The sequence below is a fragment of the Ambystoma mexicanum genome, chromosome 1q (genome assembly GCF_040938575.1).
Source record: "Ambystoma mexicanum isolate Mex_15411 chromosome 1q, UKY_AmexF1_1, whole genome shotgun sequence".
Classification (NCBI taxonomy): Eukaryota; Metazoa; Chordata; class Amphibia; order Caudata; family Ambystomatidae; genus Ambystoma; species Ambystoma mexicanum.
In genome coordinates, this window is record NC_090922.1 from 234673266 (window position 1) to 234700432 (window position 27167).

Genomic DNA, 27167 nt, shown 5'->3' on the forward strand with positions numbered 1-27167 from the left:
AATCTGGCTGGGCAGCTATCGCCCTTACAGTTAGATGGTTTAAGATATGCAATGATTTTGTGCACTTCAGGAATGGTGACTTTTTTGAATGTGAAACCTGAGTTAATGTGAACGGTAGGGGTAGGTGCTGGTGTGATGACTGTTAGTTGGGATCTTTTGTCAGCTATTTTGGTCGGCAGTCCTTTAATTTTATTGGAAAGGGCATTTTGAATGCTCGTGCACCAGACAATAAAATGGAATTAGTGGATAAATAGAAAAATTAAGTGAGAGATTGATATGCCTATATTGTTTAGGATTCAACACTCATATCCACAAATGGCACGATTGACACCACACCATTATAATCCACAATCGAGATGTCCTTCTAGTAATTACATAAAGGATTATCCCATACATTCCAGTGTATACGACATCAGGCTGAGGTTGTAAATACAAACGGGTATTGCGATAAGATATCCACACATAATGTAAACATAGGTGATTACAAATGACGTCGGACGCACCGAACGTCATTCTTAAACGGCCATCTTGCCGAAGACGAAGTTCTAGCTTACCTAAGCAAACGTCTCAAGCAGATCCGGTAAGCAATTAGCCTTTTCAAATTTTACAAGCACATTTTTCAAGCATAGAAGGTCGTAAAATAAGGGACGAATATAATATTACTTTTCATGCCTCATACCAATAGATAAAGAGTGAACTCCCGCTGCCCAGACAACCCGCATCCTAAGCTCGATACTATGAGTGTTCAGTAGGCACCTTGTATCCTCTCATCACAAGGATTGCAGCACATCCGCACTTAAATACGGACCAACGCTCCCCATACCAACTACAGAAGCAGGTACGAATCTTCATTAAATACCATAGATAAGATGAGTGTGAAGAATGGGCATAAAACTAATACCCGATTTGGTAATTTTTTAATGACAGAGATGCACCACAACGGATGAGTCCTTAGACAGAATTCCAGTCAACACTTCGACGGACCGGGATAACATTTCAGAAGATGATTTCTCCTTTAATAATTAGAGTAATAAGACACTAAGAGACAATCTCTGAACATGATCAATACTGATTACAGTTTTTTATTTTTTAGACACCATTGAAAGGTTGAGCTAGACGATTGAATCATAATTTTGCACCTTATGAATTCTTGTACTTTATGAAGCTTTTACTCCTGAGGAAGGGAGACTACCTCCCGAAACACGTCGAGCTCTTTCACTACATGGAGAATGTTAATTGAGAAATGTTTTCATATGCTAAGAATACATTGCTTGTTCATGAAATTGCTATTTGTGTTAAGTGGTCAATGAGAAAAATTGTTTCAACTGTAAACTGTAAATTGAATAATCACAATCTAACTATTGACTGACCATTATATCAGTACAAGAGGAGTGCAGGGGACGGGAGTGCCCATCAATTAGGGACACTTTATTGTTTCGTGATTGCATATTAATGACTTTTTGTGCCAGAGACGTACCATTCTCCCCTGCACCGGTCTAATATTATTAAGTATCTTTACAATCTCCCAACTACTCAGTTTTAAAATAAGGTGTGCGTACCATATCTCTTTTGTATACGCATATCACCGGATGGCCCTTGCTGGAGACTGAGCAAAGCTCCCCTAGGCCAGAAGTCTACTGGTAACTGTGCACAGATATTTATTTAAATGTTATTGTTTAAAGCACAGACCTAGCTGAAGGGCATCAGAGCTCTGTACAGAGTGTGGGGAGCCAGCATTTGGGATGACTTCTTTTGCAGTAGTGCAGTGCCGTGAATTGAGGTCTGGGCGTCCATTGGGATTAGTGCTTGGTCATATGTTGTTGAAAAAGCCATGTTCTGAGCGATTTGTGAAAATGCAGAATTGTGGGGGCATTCCGAGCAGACACCGGGATCGAGTTACCGAGGGTGGGTGTGTGACAACAGATGGATTGTTTGTGGGTCCTCTTTGTGGATGATTTGTGATGGCAAACTGCCTTGCTATTTTGAAGGCACAGGTTTTCCCACTATTGCCTGCTTTTTGACAGATTTTTGGCCCTTCCAAGATGGCTGCCATGGTTTTCTTTGCTGTGTAGGCAGGCTGGCTGAACTACCTCTCCCTACGCAGCACTCCCATTGGTTCCTGAGTGTTTTCTTCCATCCAACCAGGGACCGGCAGGCTTTAGTTGTCTCTCTCTCAGCAAAGGCCCACTTCTAGGGACCCTGTCTGCTCCCTGTCTGCTTCTGGAACGCTAATTGGGGTCTTCCCTGCTCCTTAACCACAATGATGCTGCCACCTCACTCCTCTAAGAAATCCGGACTGCCTTGACATTGTCACCTCCACAACTATGGGTTACTTACCTCCTTCTGGACTCACTACTATCACCATTGACTCTCACTGTTCTTTCTGCTTGTTACTCCCATGTTGTCATCCTGATGCGCAGTGCTTCTTAAAACCCTTTGCTAACATCTGAATCCCTGATTGGAAAGTTTGCTGTTTTTGCTAGAAAGTCAAATCTTGCTGTTTTTGCTTTTTGCTAGAAAGTCAAATCTTGCTGTTTTTGCTAAATTCTCTGTATTTTGCTTGTATACTGTTGCTTCTATGTAACTTGCCAGCCCAGTGACCTCACCACTCTCTTTTGTCCCACACCTACCTGCCTTGGCCCCCTCCCACCCCCAGTTTCTCCATCCTCTCCTTGCTTCCACCCCCATGGCGCTTACTGTTTCTCCTATCTTTTCCAACTGAATCTCCATTGACTATCCTTCCCTTCTCACTAAGTCTGGTAGGAAGAAGTTCAAAAATTATATCTTGGCCTCTAACCCTGGTCTTCCTATCGCTGACACCGACTCCAATACTTTCTCCAGACAGACCCTCACCGACATCCTCTTTGTTGTTCCTTCGCCAGATCTATGGACTCTTCATATGATCTCTGTGCTATGTCCATTCTCCTCCTCTCCCATTAATGGTGGCACTTACTGGGAAGTTCTCATGGCTTCCTTCAACTCCTCTAAAGTCATCATTAATGTCTACCTTGATGGCACTGTCATGGTCCAAGGCCCTCAGGCCAATCTCCTCCTCAGGTGCTTCCCTCGCCTCTCAATTTCCTCTCATCTCCTGCTGTCCCCTCCTCTCCCCCCTTGGCTATCTTGCCCTCTCTCTCCTCCTCCTCTGCCCCTCCTAGGACTTTCTTCTCCGCATGGCGTACCTCTGATCTGTACCCCTCCCTGGAAGGTCTTTAAGGCTGACAACCTTCTTCATATTGCTACTCTCAACTCTCGCTCTGCTGTCAAACCCTCCTGACATCTGCCACCTCCTTGAAGAACTAGACCTTGATGTCCTTGGTCTTACTGAGACATGGTTCACGGCCAGCTCTGTCACGAGCTTTGGCACTCTCCTCCCTGATGGGTACAAGGTCCTCTACGCACCCAGATCCTCCCGGGCCGGTGGGGGGGGCGGGGTATCCCTGATCTTTCCTGAGTGGAGTCCTGCCTCTATCATTCCCACTCAGACCTGCTCCTCTTTGAATGCCTTGTCTGTAGGCTCTCTCTCTCTCCTACCCATTCTCTTACTGTGGCTGCCATTTACCGGCTTCCTGGTCAAATCACCTAATTTCTATGAGTGGGCTGACCTCTCCTCCTCTTCCCTCCCAGCCTCTACCACTCAACTCGTCCTCCTCGTTGACCTCAATATGCATTTAGACTCTCCTTGTTCCTCCTCTGTACTCTTCCATGACCTCTGCAACTCCATCTCCCTGTCCATCGTCCTCTCTGGCCCGCAGGGCACACACTCGATGTCTTGATCTTCTCTGACCTCCCCCTCACAATCCCTCTGACCACTCCTCACTCCTGGGGCAATCACTCCCTCCTCTCCTCTCTTCACCCCAAGCCAAGCCTACCCCAACACTGCCACCTACCTTCTCGGGCATCCGGCCCATGAAGCGTGTGTCAGTTGAAGCTTTCGCCGCCACCTTCTCTCCCCCCCACCCGCCTCAGCCCCCTTCTCCACCTCTGGCTGTCTCACATCCTGACACAGCCCTGTCTTTGCTCTACTCTTCAATTTATGATACTCTTGATGCTCTTGCCCCTGTTATGAGGATCCGTTTGAAGTCCAAAGCCAAGTGCAATTCCTTGTATGACTCCGACCTAGCTACACTTAAACGTAAGTGTACGGTGGCTGAGAAGAAATGGAGGGCTTCTTGTTCATCCTCTGACAAACTGGCATTACCGACTTTGTCCTCACCATTCAAGCTCACTTCTCTGCGGCATCTAACAAGTCGGCCGAACTCTTTAAAATCTGCAAGGAGCTGGCCAACCCTGCTGCAGTCTTTACCCCTGCTATTAACTCCCAGGCACTTTGCAGTGCCCTTGCCTCTCACTTTATCTCAAAAAACCAGGACATCCTGTCCACCCTTTCCACCCCTCCCCCTCGTCTCCCCTCTCTGTATGTGCTTGCTGACCCTCCTTCAGCCACCCCCCTCACCCTCCTTCTCGTCCTTTCCTCTTTCCTCCCCTGATGAGGTCGCTAGACAAGTCCGACCTGGGCAACCTCCTGGAAAAGTTGGCCATCTCTCAGCTTAACCTTCATTCCAATTCTGTTGGCTGTCTCCATGACCACCAGCCTGGCTTCAGAGCTGCCAGAAGCACGGAAACTGCTCTCCTGAAAACCCGTGAAGCTCTGCTCTCCAACCTTAACTCTAGCATTCCCTCTGTCCTCATCCTCCTCTGTCTCTCTTCTGCCTTCAACGCGGTCAACCATACCATCCTGCTCAACCGTCTCTGTGATAACCCGGGTATCGCTGATCAAGCTCTGGCCTGGCTGACCTCTTTCCTCTCTGATCGACCCTCCCAGGTCCAACTAGGGTCCTTCCTATCATCTATCTTCCTCTCTACCTGTGGTGTTCCCCAGGGGTCTAACCTATCGCCCTTGCTTTTTTACCAATACCTGACAACTCTCACCCACTGCATTGCCATTTTCTTCTCAAATTCGCTGACGACACAACTCCATTTCAGGCTGCCCTTGGCCACCTGTTCTCCCTCTCTCTGATTGCCTAACTGCCATTCAAGATTGGTGTGCCGCCAATGATCTTTGTCTGAATGCCAGCAAGACGGAGCTCCTCCTCATCGGCACACCTTCACCATCCTTTCACCTCACTCTCTGGCCGGCCTCCCTTGGCCCTCCTCCTCCTCCCACCTGTGAAGCTAAGAACCTCGGGGTCATCTTTGACTCCACACCTTCCTTCTCCGTCCACATCTCTAATGTCTCTAAAAAGTCAAACTTCCTACTGCACCTCCTCAGAGGTACTCTGCCTTTCCTCTCCTTCCCCCAGAAGCTCATGGTCTCCCAAGCTCTGGTTCTCTCTAGGTTGGACTATTGTAACATCCTCTTTCTAAATCTACTTGCCTCTACTTCTACTGTCCACCCTCTGCAACTAATCCAGAACAGGACTGCGAGACTTGTCCTTGGCCTCAAGCCCTGGGATCGTATCTCTCCAGCTCTGAAATCTCTTCATTGGCTCCCAGTAGATTCAAGGATTAAATTCAAAACCCTCTGCATTGTCCACAAGGCTTTCTGGGGCCTGGGTCCAAAATACCTTCGGCTATCCCTCCGCAAATACCTCCCCTCTCGCGCTCTTTGCTCCCCTACCTCTAACTCCCTCAGGGTCAGTTATTTTTCAAAGAAACAAGCTTGGGGTAAACCCGTCTTCGGCTGGGGCCTCCCTCTGGAACAGCCTCCCTGCCACTCTAAAACTTGAGGAGAACCATCTCCGGTTCCGGAAGCACCTCAAGACCTTCCTCTTTGCTTCTGCCTTTGCTCCCCCTCTCCCCTGCTGATCTGTTCTCTCTTGGCACCATGAACCTGCCCACCCTCTGTCCTCTGGGCCCAGGTACCTGCTCACCCGGCCACCCTCCCGCACGGCCTCCGGGCCACCCCTTGCACTGGGGTCTGTATCTGTACCCATACAGTCTGCCCACCCCTTTTTCTTCCTGCAGTTATCAAACCTACCCTGTCTGCTGGCTTAAACCTAGCACTTGCCAATTGCTGGCTGCACAATCACTGTTGCCTTTACTATTTATTATTATTTATTTGTATCTCCTTTGTTCCGCACTTTCCACTTCTCCCCCCTCCAGGCACTTTTCCCCTCCCCCTCTCTCATGCACTTGCACGTTCTCAATGTTACTGGGCCTAGTAAGATCGCTGTTTTGTTCTCCCCTGTTCCCCTCACTTTCCTTGTTGCGCTCTGAAACACTTGTGTACGAGCGCGATAGAAATAAAATATCAATATCAATTCAAGCCGGTTGGTCGATTCGCTGCGCATGGAGCATGTGGAGCCAGGTATGCTGGTGTGCTACTCATGACTGCTTTGTAGATGATACAAGCTTCATCTGCAATACTATGTTTCTGGGAAGCAGCACTGGTCTATTGTGAATCTTTTGATTGTCTGTGAATTTCCAGAATGCTTGTCTTATTTTTTTGTTTATTTTATTTATTTATTTATTTATTGAGCATTTGTTAGGCACCTATACAACAAAATGATGTTTCCAGGTGCCACAAGGCTACACGTAGGGGGGAGTAAATAACAGTGGCAAAAAACAGTGAATATACAATTTTGGCCCTACTAGGCCTTGTGACATTAGGATTTGCAAGTGCAGTGAAGAAAAGAGCAGGAATGGGAGGGGCGAAAGGGTATGGGAAAGTGCTGTGGGGAGAGCGTATGGGCAACTGCTGGTGGGAGCCCGGGAGGGAAGTGCCAAAGGGTGCCAAGGTGGGAGGCCACTGGTTAAGTGCTAGGGCAGAGGAATCTCAAGGGTGGGATGTATGGCTGCCAGGCGGTGGTCCCGCAAGGGCAATGCTGAAGTGGGGGGGAGGGAGCTGGTAGCCACTAGGTAGAGGGCCTGGTAGACTGTGAGGTTCTTAAAGGGCCAGGCCACTAGTCCCAGTGGCAGTGGGATTTAGTGGAAAATGTATTCAGCCTTACAGTGGTTACTTGCGCCCTTGAATTTGTGTGGAAAGGTATTTATAAATGTCAAGACTTTCAATTTCAATGGGTGGCTTGCAAATTCAAAATTACAGAATACCCTTAGGCTGACCAGGGTATGAAATTAAAATAAAGGGAGAATTGCTGTGATATTTTTAATTTGCGCCTTTATCCATAAAGAAAGAAAGAAAATTAAACTACTTTAGTAGTCTTTTGCTCCTTATTGTTTGATCTTTATTTGCAAAACAATCACTGAATTACTTTTTTTTTAAATATATTTTTGTGTTCAGTCGGTTTGTAAATATAGCTCTAAAGTCTTTGGTTTTGTATTTCCAAACGCAGTGACTGAATTAGTATTTTCATTCAGTTGGTTTGTGGATACTGTTACTAGGCTTCAATTTGATCGTTTTCTTCAAGGTTTGTAGTATTATTTAGTAACCTTTCATTTCCAAGGATGATCACTGTTTGTGTCTTTGGTTCACTTGGTTGAGTTAGAGGTACCAGTGGCAGTGGGATGATTAGCATGGAAGGAAAAGAGGTAGAATAGAGCAGAGTCTTGAGAAGTTTCTGGAACTTGACGAGGTCCGCCTCAAGTCTGAAAGGGGCAGGGAGGCTGTTCCAAAGAGAGGCACAAACCGAGGCGAGAGACCTGCCTCCCATTCTCTGTTTGTTGAAACGTTTAATAAGCAGAGAGTTGGAGGAGCAGAGGGCTCTAGAGGGCGAGTATTTAGGAAGAGAAAGTTGGAGATAGCGTGGTCCCACTCACAAGAAAGTCTTGTGGATGATGCAGAAGGTCTTGAATTTGATCCTCGCGGCCACAGGTACCTAGTGGAGACATACAGTCCCTGGGCTTGAGGCCAAGGATAAGTCTTGCAGCCCTACTCTGAAGGGGATGTGGGGAGGTTGAGGAAGAGGCTATTACAGTAGTCAAGCCTAGAGATGACCAGAGCTCTGGAGACATTGAGCTTCTTGGGGAAGTCTTCATGCATTTGGCTTTTGCGTGAAGGGGAAGTTATCGTGATGTTATAAGAGTTTACAAGTGAGAGGTTGTTAGTGGTTGTGAACAAATTAGTTTTAAATTTCTGAATTGAGACAGTTCAGAAATGTAAAATAAGCAAAAGGGAATAATGTGGTTTGTCAAGAGCACGCGCATGCTACATCTCGGAGGCCTTCACCATGCACTGTCACATGTATGGTTGAATGTCACCCCGTTTGTAGTAAGCAATGGTGATTACAACCTGTATATTTATATTGTTTACCTTCTGTAAACTTTTGAGGTCTGTGCATTTGATTGGAAGACACTTGAGAAATGTGCAACCATATTGGTTTACTAAATTTGGATTTATGCTCAAATACTACACATAGTTGTCACTGAGATGATAACATTACCACATTAAAATAACCTCAGAGTTCTACTTCTATTTCAACTTTATCATTCATGCAATGTTTGAAATGGATGCATGACGCATTGTGTGGTTTAATTCGATTTTCTTTGGTTAAAATTATAAATTGATTATTTTGTCTCACCAGGCACGCACAGACTTTCTGCGCAAAAAGGCTCGCCATTCTCTTCCTGACTGCACCAGTTCCATCGATGGTGTGGCTCTGGCAGTACCGGGGACTGGACCTTCCCACATTAACCTGTTTGAGGACCTGGTGGAAGGGAAGGGGACCAAACAGGGCAACAAGGAGTATGAGGAGGAGAAACGTAAAGAGAAGGTACCTCTTCCGTGATAATCTACTCCTGTGCACATTGTCCTTTGTGTGCGAAGCATGCAGAGATATGAATGGAGGAAAGCACATGCTCAACCAGGGTTTACCTCTGCAGCCTGTATGAATGATATGATTTGCTTTGCCATGGCTTACTGTGGTTCGCACAGACAAGGTAGGGGAGCGAAGGAAAGAAAGTGCTCAGCCCAGGCTAACTAAGGGAAAGCAGAGGAAGGCACATGCTCAGCCCAGATTTACTAGAGGAGACAAATAAAGCACTTACCCAGCTCAAACATACTGTTTGATATTAGAAAAGAAGGTGATCAGCCCATGCTTACTAGGGAGACTGAAGAAAAGCATGACATCAGCCTACGCTCAATACACTGCAGATCTCAAGCTGGGGTGCCCCGTGCGCACCCAAATTCATCCTAGAAAAATGGACTTCAAATATAATATCCAGTCACCTCATATAATCGAGGATCCTCATCTCCAAAAGTAAAGGGTTCCATTTTGAATACACTTCTTAACGGTTTATAGTGATAATGTCGAAAAACAATGTCGAAAGTCAAAATGTTGAAAACAAAATGTCGATTTTTTTTTTTTTTCCAAATGTCTTTTTTTCTTTGTTTTTTGTTTGAAATGGGGGGGTTCCCCCCCAAGCACCCTTTTTAAAAAAAATTTTTTTGTTTTAACCTTTTTTTTTACTTGTGGAACCCAAAAAGAACATGTAAATAAAAGCATAAAAAAATTCGAAATTATTTTTTCGACATTTTTCGGGGCTTATCTTCAGGAACTGATCATACCACTTAATTAAAAAATATGTAAAATCTCTAATTTCACTATTCCATACGAGTTAACAAATATTAAAACTGCATGATTAAGAATAAAGATTAATGATGAAACAAAATTAGAATATAGCTCAGACCTTATCATAAGTTCAGTGAAACACATCCTCCAGACTGCATTTCAGAATGACTTTTGAAGCCACACATAAAGCTAAGGTTTGAGTATAGTATATAGGTCTTTAGAACTCTATGGTGAGCAGTTTGTCCTGCTCTACTGTGTTTACCTAGACATTTGGGCAACTATGGGGTAACCCAGAGAGATTACATTTCACAAATGTATTAATTTTGTTTACTTCTTAACATTCACAGTAAATGTGTTCAGCCCAGGCTAATGGAGGCGTCTGTATGCTGAACAAGTTCTGAAACTGCATCTCCAAAACTAAAAATCAGTATGAAGGCAACACAATTCACTATTCAAAGTCTTTCCTTGATGGAGCTGTTAAGTTTGATGTACTACGCAGTTATGAATAATGTAAATTGTAACAATACAATGGATCGGATCAATGAAGTCCAACAATGTATAAATATTCAAAAGTGAAACGGAAATAACAATTTCAGCTACATCAGATGTCTTGATCTCGGCAATGCTATGAACCCAAAAATATCAATCTGGAATGGTTCTACTATAGTCATTAAGAAATTCTGAGGGAGTCTGATCAGACATTATGGCAGAATTGGCAGTTTGGATGTCCAGTTGACTAACTGCAATTCTGAATGTAAATCATGTTTTCCTGTTTAGCATTTAGAATTTGACCACCTTATTTGTGAAATCTCCCTTCTGCATTCGTTTGGTAGTTAGACTGTGCCACCTTTTGTATGTATTCCAAGTTCTTCACAAACTTCATTTTAGGATGCTTTTGATATTTGTGTTCAAATTGCAATTGAGGGCATTTTCACAGAATTTTTGGATTACTTTTACATTCTGAAGTTTTCATGCCTCTGTCATTTCTGATGCATTCCTAGATGTTTCACACTTTTCGGAGCTTTGTGTGTATGCAATTTCGTGTGCATGCCTGAAATGGAAGCAAATCTTAAATTTCAAAATGTCCTATTTTTTTTTTGTGAACCAATTCTCATTAGGATTTAGGTGCATGGCAAAAATTGGGAGCAGACCATTTTGATATATTTCTCCCAAACTATTTTTTGGCTCCCATTCTATGAAGAGTGAAATTCAGGTTCTGCAATTGGTTTTACATTATGAAACGGTTAATGAAATGTCACCACATTTAACATGCACGCGCCATTAATAGGCCATTTCTTTTTTTATATTTTTTATTTTATTTTTCATGTTTAAACATTTTTATTAATGTTGAAGAAAGGCAAATAGTACAAAGTTAGTCAATTTTTGGGCAATTACATAACTTATTGCAGTCAAAACTTGTACAATTGAAACAAACATGTTTGATATAATGGCTTCATTTAAAGGATAGTTCCGGGACTTTTTTTTTATTGTTCCTACGGTTCGGCCATGTGTTTTTAAGCATAAATCGGTAGATCGTAGAAAACATTCCTATGGACCTTACCCGACTTTTCGTCCATTAACGCACTCGAAATCAGACGCCATTTTGTGATAATCCTATCATTTCCCCCCCATCGACCTGGCTCACCTGCGTTTGCGACACTAAATCATATCCCCCGCCCCTGAAACAGACTTTATCAAAACATTCATATTCCCCGCCTCTATCCGTGACGTGACTGTGCTGCGTAGGCAAACGCGCCCAGGCGTCTTCTAAGCGACTCCACACAGAACCCGGAAACCAACACAGATCAGCTCACAACACAGCGCGCCACAATTCGGAATATGAAACTGTACTTTTAAATCAAACCGCAAGATTGTAAATTTGGTAAAGTACATTTATTTGAGATCAAATGTTTAGAGAATATTCAGCGATTTGCATTTTTCTTTGCTCTCGATCCAAAATAGTTCGTCTTGAGGCAAGCGATGTTCGTGTGCATTACACAGGGTGTTGGTTTACGATAAAATAAGCTCTTCGGTCGCACTGATAATCGCATGGCTGTTCCAACAACAAGGCACTAGGCCACCACAAGGGTATGTATGTTGCATCTAGCCATTAGTACCGCGTAAGGGCATACTTGTACTTGGCGATCGTCCCATAAAATGGTCAGGGTGGTAACGTTGTTCACGCGGAGAAGCAACTGGCGGTTGTAAAAGCCATCCGCCGGTGTCTGGTACTGGTGACACATACAATAATGAAGGATGTACCTGTTTTAAAAACATAAAAAATGAAATTAGTCTCACCATCAGATCTTTACTAAAATTATTCATTTTATATATTAGGTCGGGAAATTATTTCATAGCTAGGACAGTGCAACTGGGTATTATACGTCATTTCCAGTAACCCACCCCCTCTCCTCCGCCTTTTTCAGAGCCGCCTGAGCGCCAGTGGACCACTTCGTCACTGATATGATATAATATGGCATTTGCAACGCGCCTATACACAAGTGTTTCAAGGCGTGGCGAGGCAGGGAGGGGGGGAACAAGGAGAAGACAGACAACGATCCTACTAGGCCAGGTGTCATTCAGATCGCGCAAGTGCAGGGGTAGGGGGAAGGTAAAAGTGCAAGGGGAAGGGGAGGGGGGAAGTGGAGTACAAGGTAAGTAGCATAAAATAATAAATACATAGGGCCAGCTGGTGGCGAGTGCAAGGTAAGTGCAGAACAAGTGCTGGGAAGGGGGGGCTGTAGGATACTGAGACAGTCCCCCAGTGCAGGGGTTGACAGGGAGGCAGTGCAGGTGGAGAGTGGAAGGGCCCAGGACCGAGGACGCAGACAGTGGACCAGTTGTAGCAGGGGAGAGGGAGAGAGAAAGCAGAAGCAAAGAGGAAGGTTTTGAGGTGCTTCCGTAAAAGGAGATGGTTCTCCTCAAGATAGTGCGCGGTACAAAACAATATGCCACATAGAACGAACAAGTACAACTTAACCCGTCTTTAAAGCTACTGTATAGTAATTAAATTGCGGTATAAACTCATCTAAAGAGTTACTTACATTATATTTGCATTTTCCATTGTGTCTGTGCGTAGGGCAGCCCCGAAATACCACTCCTTCTATGCCGACGTTATTTCTTCTAATGAACGAACATTAAATGGCTTTCGTTTCTGAAATTCTATTCATTATCGTTTACGTTATTGCACCACACCCCCAAAAAGAAGTCTTTCGGGATGGTCCCGGCCTGTCAAGGTCAAATAACAATAGAACCTTATACTGAGTCGTGGGCCATTCCGGCACCCGAGCAAAAAATCAAAGCAGCTGACCTTCACTTTGAACGAGCACACATTCCTAGTTAGCTACATTCAGTGTAAGGCCATCTCACAGGACTTGAAATTTACACTCCATCTTTGCATTTTGTCTACGTGCATTTGCAGCCCCAGAGAACCATAAATACGGAGACATTCTATATTTTTTGAAAAATGATTTATATTACTGTTTGGTTTAATTTAATGCGCAAATGAACAAGGTTGGATAGACACATTTCATGTACACTGAGCAATCACTTTTATTTACACAATACATAGCTACACATATTCAATGGGCCTGCGACATGAGGAGACTCCAGAGCAAAGTCACAGGTGACACCCGGGTGGTTCGCACAACTGCACGGTGAAGGGAGGGGCAACGGTGGAGAGACACATTGCATGTACTCTGAGCAATCACTTTTATTTACACATTACATAGATACACATATTCAATGGGCCTGCAACATGAGGAGACTCGAGAGAACAGACAATCAAATTACAATCATTTAAACCGTGATGTGTATTTCTCAATGAGCTCTGCTTTAGGTGGACATGGAACAGAGGCAATGTTGGGTGGCAATGCAGTTGTCCCCTGCACAGGTTCGTTCACAACTCCATGTATGTGCCTATCTAGGACATCAACAATAAGTCTCTCAATAAACTCATATTGCATATCCTGAAACACTGGTTTGATCACCCATTGTTTACTTCTTTTAGTGAAGGCCTTATTGTAGCGAAGCGTCCCTAAAGTTCCGGTCGTCCTACTTTGTTGACGGCCAACATTATGGTTATGTGCCAAGACCGCTAGAAGAGTCCGATTTATCATGCCCTCCATGCCAAAATGCAATCGTTTTGGCCTGTACTTTAGGCACATATTGTGGAACACCTCCAAATCTCCTGTGTGGCAGAATTCCGTGAGTCCCCTCAAATCTCTTGTTATAGTTTTATCAAATACAATCTTTTCAATGGCTTTGTGAGTGGGTGATGAAGGAATCAACCACTTCTTCTTCCGTGCCTCCTCTGTGGACAAATGGCCATGTTCACAATTGTGGAAATGTTGGTTTGTGGTCCAGCGGTGAACGTTGCTACAGTGTAGCATTACTGACCGCCATTTTTCCAGTAGAATTTCCAACGACCCTCCACATGTTTTTGAGCTCCACCAAAGATGGTTGCTGATTGGCTTGGACCACTGTGAAATACCTTGCATATCTTTTTTTTTACCTGCAGCCGACATGTTTTTATTGATTGTTTTTGCAAGATGCCATACGTCAAATTGGTGATTTATATTTTTGTACTCTTCTCTCATTGTCTTGGCAATTGAAACGTGTCTGTCCGTGGCTATCAGGTCGATCACCATTCCCCTCGATTGTAGTTCTTGCAATGATGCTGCAAAGCCAACTTTCTCCATGGCCACTGAGGATGTACTTTGTGACACCTGCACGACCACCGAACTCACAATTTTCTTACTTTCCATGTCCTGAAAGTGGTAGGTGCAGTACTTGGCTGAAAATCCTGGGCTGTCGCACTGTCCATCACCGGCTAGCCTGAACAGTTTGCCCGCGAATGTACTATCAATAGACATTTTTTCCATTCTCCAAGCTTCGCTAATGGCTGGAAATAGATAATCGATTTGGTATTTGTAGAACTGAGTTTTCGCAATGAAATGGATTCCCACAAACTGAAAGAAATACTCTAACTTTTTAAAACTTGAACCACTAAAAAGTGCGGCCGCTGCACAAAGTAGATTGCCTGCTGGCAGTTGGCCCAGCATGGGTTGTGCAGACCATGAGAAAGGATGATATTTTGTACAGGTGGCATGTATTTTAAGGTTAGTGCCTCGAATTGCACGAGTCACATTAATCAATGGCTCGCCACATACTTCCCCACCAACCGAATGCCCACATTTCATCCTAATAATAATATCAATCAAACAACTATCGAATACAATGAATTTGGCCTCTTTCCTTATACTGTCACTCTGCATCCCAGCTGGTTCGGCCTGTAACGTTGAGGACATGTCACTCACATGAAAGGTAGAATCTCTGATATCGTCTTCCGCTATGTTCAGTGATATTGATGGTGTTTCATTGTCGTCCACTTCATTCTCTTCCATTGCAACATCTGTTCCTTCTCCGGCGATGGGTGACTAAAACAATTTCTTCAACTTTCTCGCGGTCTTAGTTTTTGCGGGTGTGGATTCTGTGAATTGATCTCCGACTGCATCCGAACTACCAGGAGGACATTCACTATCAATGGCTGGTGGTGGTATAGCTCCGTTGTCAATCACTTCATATTCTTCCCATTGGCACGATGCATCTCCAGTCTCAAGTCCCTGCCAAAAGGTTTGACAAGCAACATCTCTCGTTCGCTTCACTGTCTGTGTAGATCTAGTTCGTACACCCAATCGCAACTAGAGGACAGATTGGAAAAGGGATGTTCAGTTTAAACACAACTTACAGTATTGAACTATTAACAGTGAAAAACAACATAATATAGTGACCAGGACACTAACCTTCTTTTGCTTTCTTTTCTTTGAAACTTTCTTGCCTCGAACTTCAACATCAGGACGCTGTTGCTCCGACTCGTGTGTGCATGTCTCCACTTCCTCTTGCGCTGCAACGACTATATTTTCATGATAAGCACATCCATCACGCACTGACGCTCCATCGACTCCCTGAAACATAGAACTTTCATTAGTATGTATAATAATATTGAAAACACAAAATGTACTTGGGGACCAATACCCACGCACATCTCAATAGCAAAACACGAATGAACGCATTGTGTAGAACATTCAAACGACAATTATTCACGCATTGTTGATCTAGTTGGATAGAACTGTCAAGATCCATACCTCGGGCTCCGCATAGACTTCCATTGATGATATTATTGAAGATGACGCTTCAGCAACTCCCTGAAACACAGTAATTGCATTAGTATGGTTTTCTATTTTGTTAAAAAGAACATAAACTTTGTGCAGGCGTCAACGGCTCATCTAAATAGACCTGCACAAATGATCAGTTGTCTAAAATAAGTAATGGATATCTAAATATGATTCGATTTGCTCGATCGTTGGAAGTGTCACCACCCAGAGATCTGCATCAACTACTAGGGGTGATGTTCTTGTAGAACATTGCGCCGACCCGTAACTGCATGCTCCCCCTTCTTCTTGGACTAATGCTCCATCGACTCCCTGAAACATAGGACTTTCATTAGTAATGAACACAATATTGAAAAAAGAAGACACATAGGAGGGCGACGACAGAAGGACATATCAATGGCTAAAAACGAAAGAAACATTGTGTGTAACAATCCCGCTACAAGAATGCAAGATCTGATGATCTCCATCGATGGAACTGTCCGGAAATGTACCTCGAGCATCTGAGTGACATCAACGGTTGTCGTCAATGCGTTGGACTCCTCAGCATCTCCCTGAAAGACAGTACTTGCATTATTTTGGATAACAATAATTATAACTGAAAACAAAGACTAGAGGACGAGTAGTAGGGTGTACCATTAGGTAAAATAATTACACGATAAATTAAAACTATTGATTTACATGCCTAAAACAAGTCAGTGGCAGAATAGCTAAGTAAGATTACCCGATAGGCGCTTGAAGTGGCTGATGACTGCAATAACGACACGGATGGAGAATCTTCCGCCTTCATATTGAGTGGATACATAAATGGGGAAATTATTGTTAGCTAATGCTACACACTACCGCAAGGCCGAGAGCTAAATCCGTAAACTTGACTCACCAGTGGAGGGATGTGGACGAATAGAGTGGGAATAGCGGTTGAGAGCAATTTTCGCTTCGCTCGCGGTGTGTTCTTCTTTATTAGCAATGATGTGGAGTACATGTCTGAGCTAAAGTGCCTGCTGCAGATGCGGTATCGATCACCCCTCTTGTCCGCAAAGACTTCTAGGACTCTACTTTCAAGCTCAGACGGTGGATATCCGCAATATCGGACCCATTCTCTTATCTGATCTATTGTCTTAGGGAAAACATGCATTATAGTACCTTCAGATTTTTTATGGGTCTTCGAAGGGCAACCGCCAATGGAACAGGCAGGCATTGTGGAAAGTTCTGAAAAGTAAAGATCAACAATTCTCTATGAATACCAATGTGTTAAAAAATTAAATGACACATAAAAGGTTCAATGCAAGGTTCGTTTTGGTTCTTGGAACTATACACGTTATTCACATGCAGATAAGTATTTGAATAACTTTAAAAAAATAGAAAAATAATTTGACTAAACTCAGAACATGTGACTAGTTCCTTGCATGTACTGTCTTGAACGAAAAGAAAACATGGATGCAATTTGATGACTACTAGCAAATAGATATAAATTAAAAAATTGGACGCAAAATGATTATGGTACATGGCCTTACCTTGACGAACAAACAGTTAGATGCAGGGATCAGAGTAGTTTCTTGTCGTAGAACAGGGAGCAGTTCACAGGTTGCAAACTGACGAGTTTGCTCGAAGTGGTCACGGAAGTTCACAGAGACGAAGAGCAGATAACCAGCACCTTCACGGGTTGACTAGCAAAGCGCAAAGAAGTTCTCATTAGAAATATGAAGTGGGTTATAAAGAATTCGAAACAGGGGTGTGTTTGTGAATGAATGACGTGAATATGTCGTGGCATTATGCGGTTTGCAGGGGGGGGCGTCCAGCGTGAGGGGGGATGCTTGGCAGGAGACACGGGGTCTGGAGGTAGACATGGGAACAACAACCCATGCTCTATAGACCACTTTGAAGTGTACATGGTCTTTGGCACTTCTTGGCCTTTATCGCTCCCTGACAGCTCCACTTGCCAGCACAAGTACCCCGGTGCGAACTGCCTTTGATAGGGCCGGGGGTGGATTGGGGCGGTGGTCGTGCAGACAAGACTCGTTTGCCGCAGGGCCTCACCAAGGAGAGGCCATCTAACTGCATGTAAGAGGCAGGCTGCAGGATCTAGTACATGGAAGGCAGGGGGGTGAGTTTATAAATACCTCACCCTCCCAGGAGAATATATGGGTGCAGTTCACCCTGGAGACCCTGGATGCCTAGGTAGTTAGTCAGCAGCAGGCTGGCCTGTGGCGGCAAGGCGGCACGGGCCAGAGGGGGTCATCTCTGTACCCGGTGCCCAAAAGGATGATTTATTATGATCAACCATATTGATTATTTACCTATAACCATGTTTTGTATCAATAAAATCCAACAGCCTTTTATTGCCAACGCTTGAACAAAGTGGTGTGGTAAGTATTTTTGGGGGAGGAGGCAAGGCCGGGAGGCTTGATGCCAACCCGCAAAATAACATATGTATGTCTGCTGCATATGGGTTCAACGGTTATGTGGATTGAAGGTGGGCGGCCAGCGTGAGGGAGGATGCTGGCCGGGGACATGTGGTGTGACAAGACAAGGCACAGGAAGACTATTCAATGGAGACACACTAGATTCATTTAAAAAATCAAAACAACCATTGTTAAAATATATGTTGGGTTTTATTTTAGATCTTAATTTCAATTGAACATAAATAATAAACATTACATATTGTAAAGTTCCGGTTGCAGCACATCCAGGGAAAATCTGCGGTATTGTCCACTGTCGCTGGGGAAATGTTGTCTAATGGCAAGTACCGCACCGGCAGGTATTACTCTCCGAAGGCGGTGTCCGAGCCTCCCGTGAAGCCACCAAGTGAAGCAACGATAGGCCACCAGCCTGTACCACCGGTGAAAAAGAAAGATGCAAACGGTATTAAAATGACAAAACTTTCTTATCAATGTCGATGAAGGTAAAAAATGTCATTCTGCTTTGAAAAAAATTCTATCTAGAAAATGCACAATATGGAACCAATTTACATGCGTTCGAATGATATGTAGATGTAATTTTATATGTGGGAGACGACCATGAAATAGTAGTGGCATCACTGACATCACAACCAGAGTATACTTACTCGTTACTCGGATTACGCGGACGAACAGTGCCGCGAAGTTCGTGCATAAGCACCATCATCATCCTCAACACGGTCCGTGAGAGGCAGGCTTCCCTGAACTCTGGCAGCTCGGTGATGCATTGCGGACTTGGCTCGCCTTCCGAAATGTAGGCCAAGCACCCGGAATTTTCACGGCAGCAGCAGTTCTCCTCCTCAGTTGGCATTAGCTCGCACCGATTGCATGTGCACCAGGTGGAGACGCCGTCCATGCGACATGGTCCTGGCTCTTAATCCATTGACTGGTCCTCCCAACTGCCGTACGAATCCCCATCTTTTTCGCGTGCTTGCCTTTCCAGTAGTTCCTCCTCGGTGTACTCGGGCTCGTACATATACGGCATTATTGTAGCCATTGTGTGGTAAAGAAAGTAAAATAATTTACAGAGATGGTACAGGTGTTCACAAGGCCTAGAAGCGGCGAAGGTAGCTGACCAGAGCACAGAAACAAGTCACAGAATACTCAAAGTAACACAGAGAGAGTAATGGAATCGAAAATCTGCTGCTGTGTGTTGTGAAACGGTGTGTTTATACTTATTGAGGAAAGAGGCGTCCTGCCATTTCCATGGCGACACTTCATTAGCTGAGGCGCAGCGATTGTTGACACGAAACGTGCTTTGGCGTTGGGAAATGGGCGGTACGCGTCTGCTGATGTCAGGCTCAGGGGCGGGGGATTTAATTTAGTGCCGCAAACGCAGGTGAGCCAGGTCGATGGGGGGAAATGTTAGGATTATCACAAAATGGCGGCTGATTTCGAGTGCGTTAATGGACGAAAAGTCGGGTAAGGTCCATAGGAAAGTTTTCTACGATCTACCGATTTATGCTTAAAAACACATGGCCGAACCGTAGGAACAATAAAAAAAAAGTCCCGGAACTATCCTTTAACTTATTAGGGTATAATAAATAAGACAAAACAAGTGGGAACTTAGAAAATAAGACAAGAAATAAAACATAGAGTAAGAGTAGGAAGGGGGATTATTTACTTAGAAAGTAGATATCAGTTATTCAAGAATGTTCAAATAATGTATGAATCTATTCCATTTTCTGTTTAATATATGCATGTAATCAAATAATGAAGCATGACATTGTTCCATATAATAGGCCATTTCTTAAGATTGGGCAAATAAGTTCTGTTGGGGAGGTAGTTTCCTCTGTTATTTATTTATTTGATGTATTTATTACATTTATTATATGCCCAAACCTTTGGGTATCACAGCGTTGTTGCAGTCCTATTACAGTAAAATTCAACAGTAGTCCAATTACCTCCAGAGATGCACTGGTGCAAAAGATACGTACATAGGTTAAAACATTGCATGGTCACATATATTTTATACACAATCTGATAATAGTCAATCCTAGGGAGGCATCTAGCTGGGCCTATGGCGGGTATCTATTTTAGAATATGTATGGTTTAACTAGTATTGGTTGAATAGCCAGGTTTTATGTGCTTTTTTGAAGCAAAGAAAGGAGTCTTCATTTTCAATGTTAAGTGGAAGCTTATTCCAGAGTTTCGGGGCCATGACTCGGAAGCTTTAATATAGCTTTTAACTATAGTATTGCAACTGCGATGGTTTTACATTTGTTTAAAATAAATAAATATATATTTCTGATGTTTGTTAATCTGCTTAGAATCACATGCTGTGCATAGGTCCGACATCCAGTGGTCACTGCGGAGTATTGCATTTTGTTTTTCGTAGTCGAAAAAGGGACGTCGACAAGGCGTGTCTGAAACACTATCCCTATAGTGACGTGTGTTGTACCCACAATCCCTCACGCGTCGAGGTCCCTCAGATTGTTTTTTTCCGCCCAGCTACTGGTCGCCTTCACGCGGAGCTCCTCGAGAGACATTGCAAATTTCATCTCCTCGACCTTTGGTCGTTTTCTCATTAATATTAAATAATCCCTCCCTCGACGCAGTTGTGAAGCTGTTCTCCGCCGAGCAAGATCTTCGACGGAGGGTCGAGCGGAGGAAATCCTTCGGCGTTGCCGAACACGTGGCCTGGCCTCGCAGGCCATATACAGTAGGGAGAGTGGGGTCGTGGGACATCTCTGGGTCTTTTCTGAGAATGCCTTTCCCTTTCCCCTTCCTTTCCCTTGGGGTGGTTATCGCGATTTATTGCCTCGGCTATGGAGAGGACACCCTTTAGGTTTTGCCCGCTTTGCAAGGGCAAATTTACTTGGAAGGACAAGCATTCACGGTGTAACCGCTGCTTGCCCCTCGATCACAAGGGGGAGGGTTGCGCGGCTTGTCGGCTTCTTAAGCCTAAAACTCTAAAAGACCGTAGGGTTAAAAGGTGGGCGGCCTACGCGATGTCGATGGTCGAAGGTTCACCCGCCGCTGCTACCACAGACAGTGACGAGGAACGCGATAACACGACCTCCGCTACGGAAGTCGAAAACCCCTCTAAGGAGCGCTCCCGCGCTTCGTCGTCTGTCCCCGGCCCCGACGGGCTCGGCTCACGCCCTGCTTATGGGGATGAACACCCCGGCGACATTGACGCACACAAAAACTCACATAAGCACACAACCCACGGCTCTTCTTCGTCTAAGACGAAAAGTGCTTTGGCGCCCAAGGAGACGCAGGTTCCACCGGCGGACTCCTCGGACCGTTCGGGTTCGAAGCCCCTCTCGCAGCCGCGACCAGCGACTGGGCTTTCGGCAAATAAGGGCGCCGCCCCCAAACCATCGGCCGGCGCGCATCAACAGAAGGTGCATGCCGCCGTAGAGCGATCGACACCCATAGCGTCAAACGCAGGCCTCCGCTGACAAACGAGTCGCCGAGAGCTTGGCGAGGATCGCCGTAGCCGACGCCCAGAAGCGTACGCCGAAGGACAAGTCGAGCGCTACGCACAAGTCGAAAGACACGCCGAAAAAGCCCGAAGGAGGGCAGGGACTACCCCCTTCAGTCGGGAGGTCACCCAGCACACCTGAAGGCTTTTCGGAGGGCGACGGGACACTTTCCTCGACGCTTTGGGAGAGGTCGAGCCGTTTTCAACTAGACGACTCTATTTTTCCCCCGCCAGACCGCTCTGGGGTACCCCATGAAACCATGGAAAGACTCCACCTCTGTATGGAGAGGATGGAAAGGTTTATTAATACCTAGACCTCTCAAACTAGAGAGGGACCTCAGGAGGACCCCAGGGCCAAAAATCCGAGGCTAGTCGATCCCCAGCAGGACACAGCCTCAGACTTCCATAATGTATACGACCTCACGGGAGAGGAACAATACTTGGAGGAGGAGGATGATTTCATGGACAATGAAGAGGGACAGAACCAGGAGGAGGGTCTGGAAGACAGGCCAGACATTATAGAAGAAGGCTTCGGAGAAAACCCAGAAGAGGGACCTTCGCACCCCTGGCAATCCCCATCAGTATATTCCGACACTGATGTCCTAAACCTAAATCCTCCTGACAATTCACCGGTTAGGAACACATCTCCAATTGACGATCAGCCCACTTTCAATGCCCTGTTGCGCAGAGCAGCAGCACATTTCGAACTGGACACTGGGGAGCTCTCTCCAGAATTAGACTTTGTGGAAAGAGTAATTAAAGAGAAACCCCCGGTCAGCCAGACCATTCCCCTCCTAGCTTCAGTGAAGAGAAGAATCATCCCTTCGCTGTCCACTCCCGCATTGATCAGAGGGGTCAATCCAAGAATTGAAAAACTTTTCACTCCTTCACCCTCAGACCCGCTCTACATTAGGGGACATTCCATTCCGGATTCCCTAGTAGTATCTAATACTAGAAAGAGGGCAGGGGTACCACTTTCCACCAGTGAGGCACCCCCTGACAAGGAGGGCAAGAGGCTATATGCCCTTGCTAAAAGAGTAACTTCCTCGGCTGCCTTCTCAGCAAGAATTGCGAACAACAATTCTTTACTTGCTAGCTATGCAGGCGCGCAGTGGGCCAAACTGCGCAAGGACGCCGAGGAAGCACCGGAGCCTTTACGTACACGCCTACTTTCAACTATTGGCGAAGGAACCCAGGTGAACCAGAGCATTGTAAAAAATTCTCTGGACGCGGCAGAAACAGCGGGACGTTCCCTGGTGCAGGGAATACTCCTAAAACGCCATGTATGGCTGCGCAACTCAGGGTTTAAACCGGAGACACAGGCGTCTTTAATAAATAAACCTGTGGAAGACTCTAACCTCTTCGGAAAGGCGGTGGATGAAGCTCTAGAGATGGCTAAAAAAGAGTTCGATACTATCAAGACTCTTGACCAAATCTCTAAGCCCACTACCAGACGCGGCTATGGCAACAAACGCTTTTTTCGTGGCCAACAACAACAACAAAGTCAGCATCAACAATACCCTGCCACCAATTACCAGACCAATAGTGGGCAGTACAGCCAAAGAGGCCAACGCCGGGGTAAAGGGAGAGGTCGGGGATCCACCCCCAGAGGCTCCCAGGCCCCCAACAACTCCAAGTGACGCGAAGATTCGCGTCCCCTCCCATGCAACACCGGTCGGGGGCCGGATAACATCCTTTCTTCCTGCATGGGAGGAGATAACGTCAGACCGTTGGGTACTTTCCACCGTAGCCCACGGATACTGTATCAAATTCAACAATTCCCCATCCTACAGACCCCCGAGGGGACGTCGCATGACACCGGAACATCTTGCCATCCTTCTCCAAGAAGTACAACAACTGCTGGAAAAAGGAGCCATAGAGGTCGTGCCCCTATCTCAGGTAACGGAAGGTATTTATTCAGAGTACTTCCTTGTACCCAAAAAGGATCTAACCATGCGCCCTGTATTAGATCTGCGCCCAGCGAACAAGTTTATCAAACCCCAAAAGTTTCGTATGGTAACCTTACAGGAAGTGATCCCACTGCTTTCTCAGGGAGATTACATGACAACATTGGACATGAAAGATGCATACTTTCATATTTTAATGTTGCCAGCGCACAGAAGATACCTCAGGTTCATGATAGAGGGCAAACACTACCAGTTCAAAGTGCTACCCTTCGGCATAGCATCGGCACCAAGGGTATTCACGAAAGTGCTGGCCGTGGCAGCGGCCCACCTGCGCAGGTTGTCCATCCCAGTTTACCATTACCTCGACGACTGGCTCATAACAGGGGATTCTTACGAAACATGCTTCTCCAGTACCCAAAAGACGGTAGACCTTTTGTTCCAGTTGGGCTTCTCCATCAACGAAAAGAAGTCCAGTTTACACCCCAGTCAAATCGAGCAATTCCTAGGGGCTCTAATTCAAACAAAGGACGGCCTCGTCTTCCCCTCCAAAGAGAGGGTCCAAAACATGCTGTTTCAGATCCCTCAATATGTGACCGGTCGAGAGGTGACGGTACGCAAAGCAATGCGCTTGCTCGGAATGATGGCGTCGTGTATTTATTTGGTACCTCACGCGCGCCTGCGCATGCGCCCAATGCAAGAGTGGCTCAACAGCCAGTGGTGTCAGGCCAGCGGACTATGGGAGGATCTAGTAGTGGTCTCGCAAGCCTTGGTTCTCTCGCTACGGTGGTGGACAAAGGGAAACGTGGAAAGAGGCAAACCCTTTGCCACACCTGCGGCGGAAGCCACTCTAACCACAGACGCATCCCTCACAGGATGGGGGGGCGCACCTATCCCATCAGACTGCTCACGGAGTGTGGACTCCGAGCGTAGCATCCAAACACATAAATCTACTGGAGCTACTGGCTGTGTTCAAGGCGCTAAAAGCCTTCCAGGAACACCTACAAGGCAAGACAGTAATGGTCCTTACAGACAGCACTACAGCCATGTACTACATCAACAAGCAGGGGGGCACCCACTCTCCAGGCCTGTCCAAACTGGCCCAGAATATATGGAAGTGGGCTCTCAAACAGGACATGTTCCTACTGTCACTACATGTACCCGGGGAACTCAATCTGCTGTCAGACAGACTCAGCAGAGATTTCCCCCTTCCCGAAGAGTACGAATGGCGCCTGCACGAAGACATCGTCTTCGACGTCTTCACACAATGGGGATTCCCAGAGATAGACCTGTTCGCAACCCTGGAGAACTCACAATGCCTAAGTTACGCCTCCAGGTACCCCCAGAACCAATCCAAGGGGAACGGTCTGTCGATGCAATGGTCAGGGAAATTTGTTTACGCTTTTCCCCCGACTCCCCTTCTCAACAGAGTGGTGCACAAGATGCACCAGGAACAAGTGACCATGATACTAGTGGCCCCAATGTGGGCCCGGCAACCATGGTTCGCTCGCTTGATGGAGATGTCTCTATCTCCCCCAGTAAAACTCCCCTGCCCGTACAACATGCTGTCTCAGGACAGGGGCAGGACTCTACATCCATGCCCCCAGAACATGAACTTAGCAGCTTGGCTCCTGAGATCATAGAGTTCGGACATCTACAACTCCCGCAAAGATGCATGGACATCCTCAGGGAAGCCAGAAAACCTAACACTCGCCACTGCTATTCTAGCAAGTGGAAAAGATTTGTCATCTGGTGCAGGAGTAAAAGCATCAACCCTATTGACTGCTCTCCCACACATGTTGTCCTATACCTGACCCACCTATTGGATTCAGGTCTAGTGTTTAACTCCATTAAAGTCCACCTAGCGGCACTTTCTGCATACACCACTTCCCAACTCAAGGTGTCGTGGTGGAGGATCCCTGTTATAAAGGCCTTCATGGAGGGAGTAAAAAGAATACACCCCCCGATAGCTGACCCAGCTCCCGGATGGGACCTTAATGTGGTACTTACCAGACTCATGGGCTCTCCATTCGAACCCATGCACAAAGCATCTCTTAAACACCTCACTCTTAAGACTGCTTTTTTAATAGCTATCACCTCCATCAGGAGAGTAAGTGAACTTCAGGCTCTTTCTATTCTAGACCCCTTTGTTACAGTTCACAGAGATAAGGTGGTTCTACGCACTCACCCTAGGTTTGCTCCGAAATTTATTTCTAAATTCCACGTAAACCAATCTATAGAACTACCAACGTTCTTTCAAAATCCTTCCAATTTGGGAGAAAGGACTCTGCACACACTAGATGTACGCAGAGCGGTCATGTTCTACATGGAAAGAACCAGACCACTGAGGAAGACTAATCAGTTCTTCGTCTCGGTGGCAGCAGGAAGAGAAGGAGATGCAGTTTCAAAGTCCACTATTTCTAGATGGATTGTTCAATGCATCACTCTCTGCTATACTCTTGCTAAGAGAGAACTGCCCTTTAGGCCAAGAGCACACTCTACTCGAGGCATGGGGGCATCCATAGCATTCATTGCAAATGTTCCCCTTGAGTCCATCTGCAAAGCGGCTACCTGGAGTTCTGTGCACACCTTTACAAAACACTACTGTCTAGATGCACACTCTAGATCTGACTCCCAGGTGGGACAGGCAGTATTACGACACCTTTTCTCTACTGTTCCTTCTCATAACCCACCGCCAACTCCGGGTACTGCTCGCTAGTCTATGCACAGCATGTGATTCTAAGCAGATTAACAAACATCAGAAGACAATGCATTATTTACCGTAAAAGCATTTCTGATGGTCGTATCTGCTTAGATTCACATGCGCCCACCCTTCCTCTCCACTCGGATGGAAGGAACATAGACTTCCTTTATATCTCTCCCTTTTCTGTACTCACTCACGTCTAGAAGGCTCCCTCAGGGCAGAAAAATACAAACAGAGGGACCTTGACGCGTGAGGGATTGTGGGTACAACGCACGTCACTATAGGGATAGTGTTTCAGACACGCATTGTCGACGTCCCTTTTTCGACTACGAAAAACAAAATGCAATACTCCGCAGTGACCACTGGATGTCGGACCTATGCACAGCATGTGAATCTAAGCAGATACAACCATCAGAAATGCTTTTACGGTAAGTAATGCATTGTCCTATATATATCGTTAAGACATGGAGGAAGGGAAAAAAACGCACTCCAAGCATGAGGTCTGCAGGTCCCAGTAAACAAAGTAGCAAACTCGAATCCAAGTAACAGAAAAACGAGTTTAATAGATGGTTAAAAATAGTAGGCAAAGAACACACAGCAAACAGAACAGAACGCCAGGGCAGTGTTCTTAACGACGCGTTTCGCGCTTCTCCGAGCGCTTGATCACGTTAGGGAGACATGAAAACAATGAGAGTAGATAATAACAATGGGTCCTTCTTCCATGTTGCCTACCAGCTACAGCTAACATTTGGTGCAATAACATGGCGCCCATTTTAGAGTGTAGCAGAAGACTGCATTAACCATAAAAAAACAGGTTAGAAATAGCAGTAAAATCAGTAGCACATTAAAATTCAGCACCAAACATGAAGAAATATAATAAAAGGACATGCAGTGAGATAGATGTCAACAAATTTCACTCAAAGCAAAAATTTGCACAGATTAGCAAAAATTAACAGTCCACAGCTGTGACATAGAATGCAAATGCGTTCCTATGTAAGCTTATGAAAAAACATGCAGGCAATAGCTAAAAAAA

At 45.4% G+C, this 27167-nt stretch overlaps 1 protein-coding gene across 1 annotated transcript in view; it reads left to right on the top strand.

The window, feature by feature from the left end:
- LENG1 (leukocyte receptor cluster member 1) overlaps positions 1–27167 on the top strand; it is a 184744-nt gene that overhangs the window by 64154 nt on the left and 93423 nt on the right. The window contains exon 2 of the mRNA XM_069637925.1: positions 8484–8672. Coding sequence (XP_069494026.1) covers positions 8484–8672 — 189 coding nt within the window. The remainder of the gene's footprint in view (positions 1–8483; positions 8673–27167) is intronic.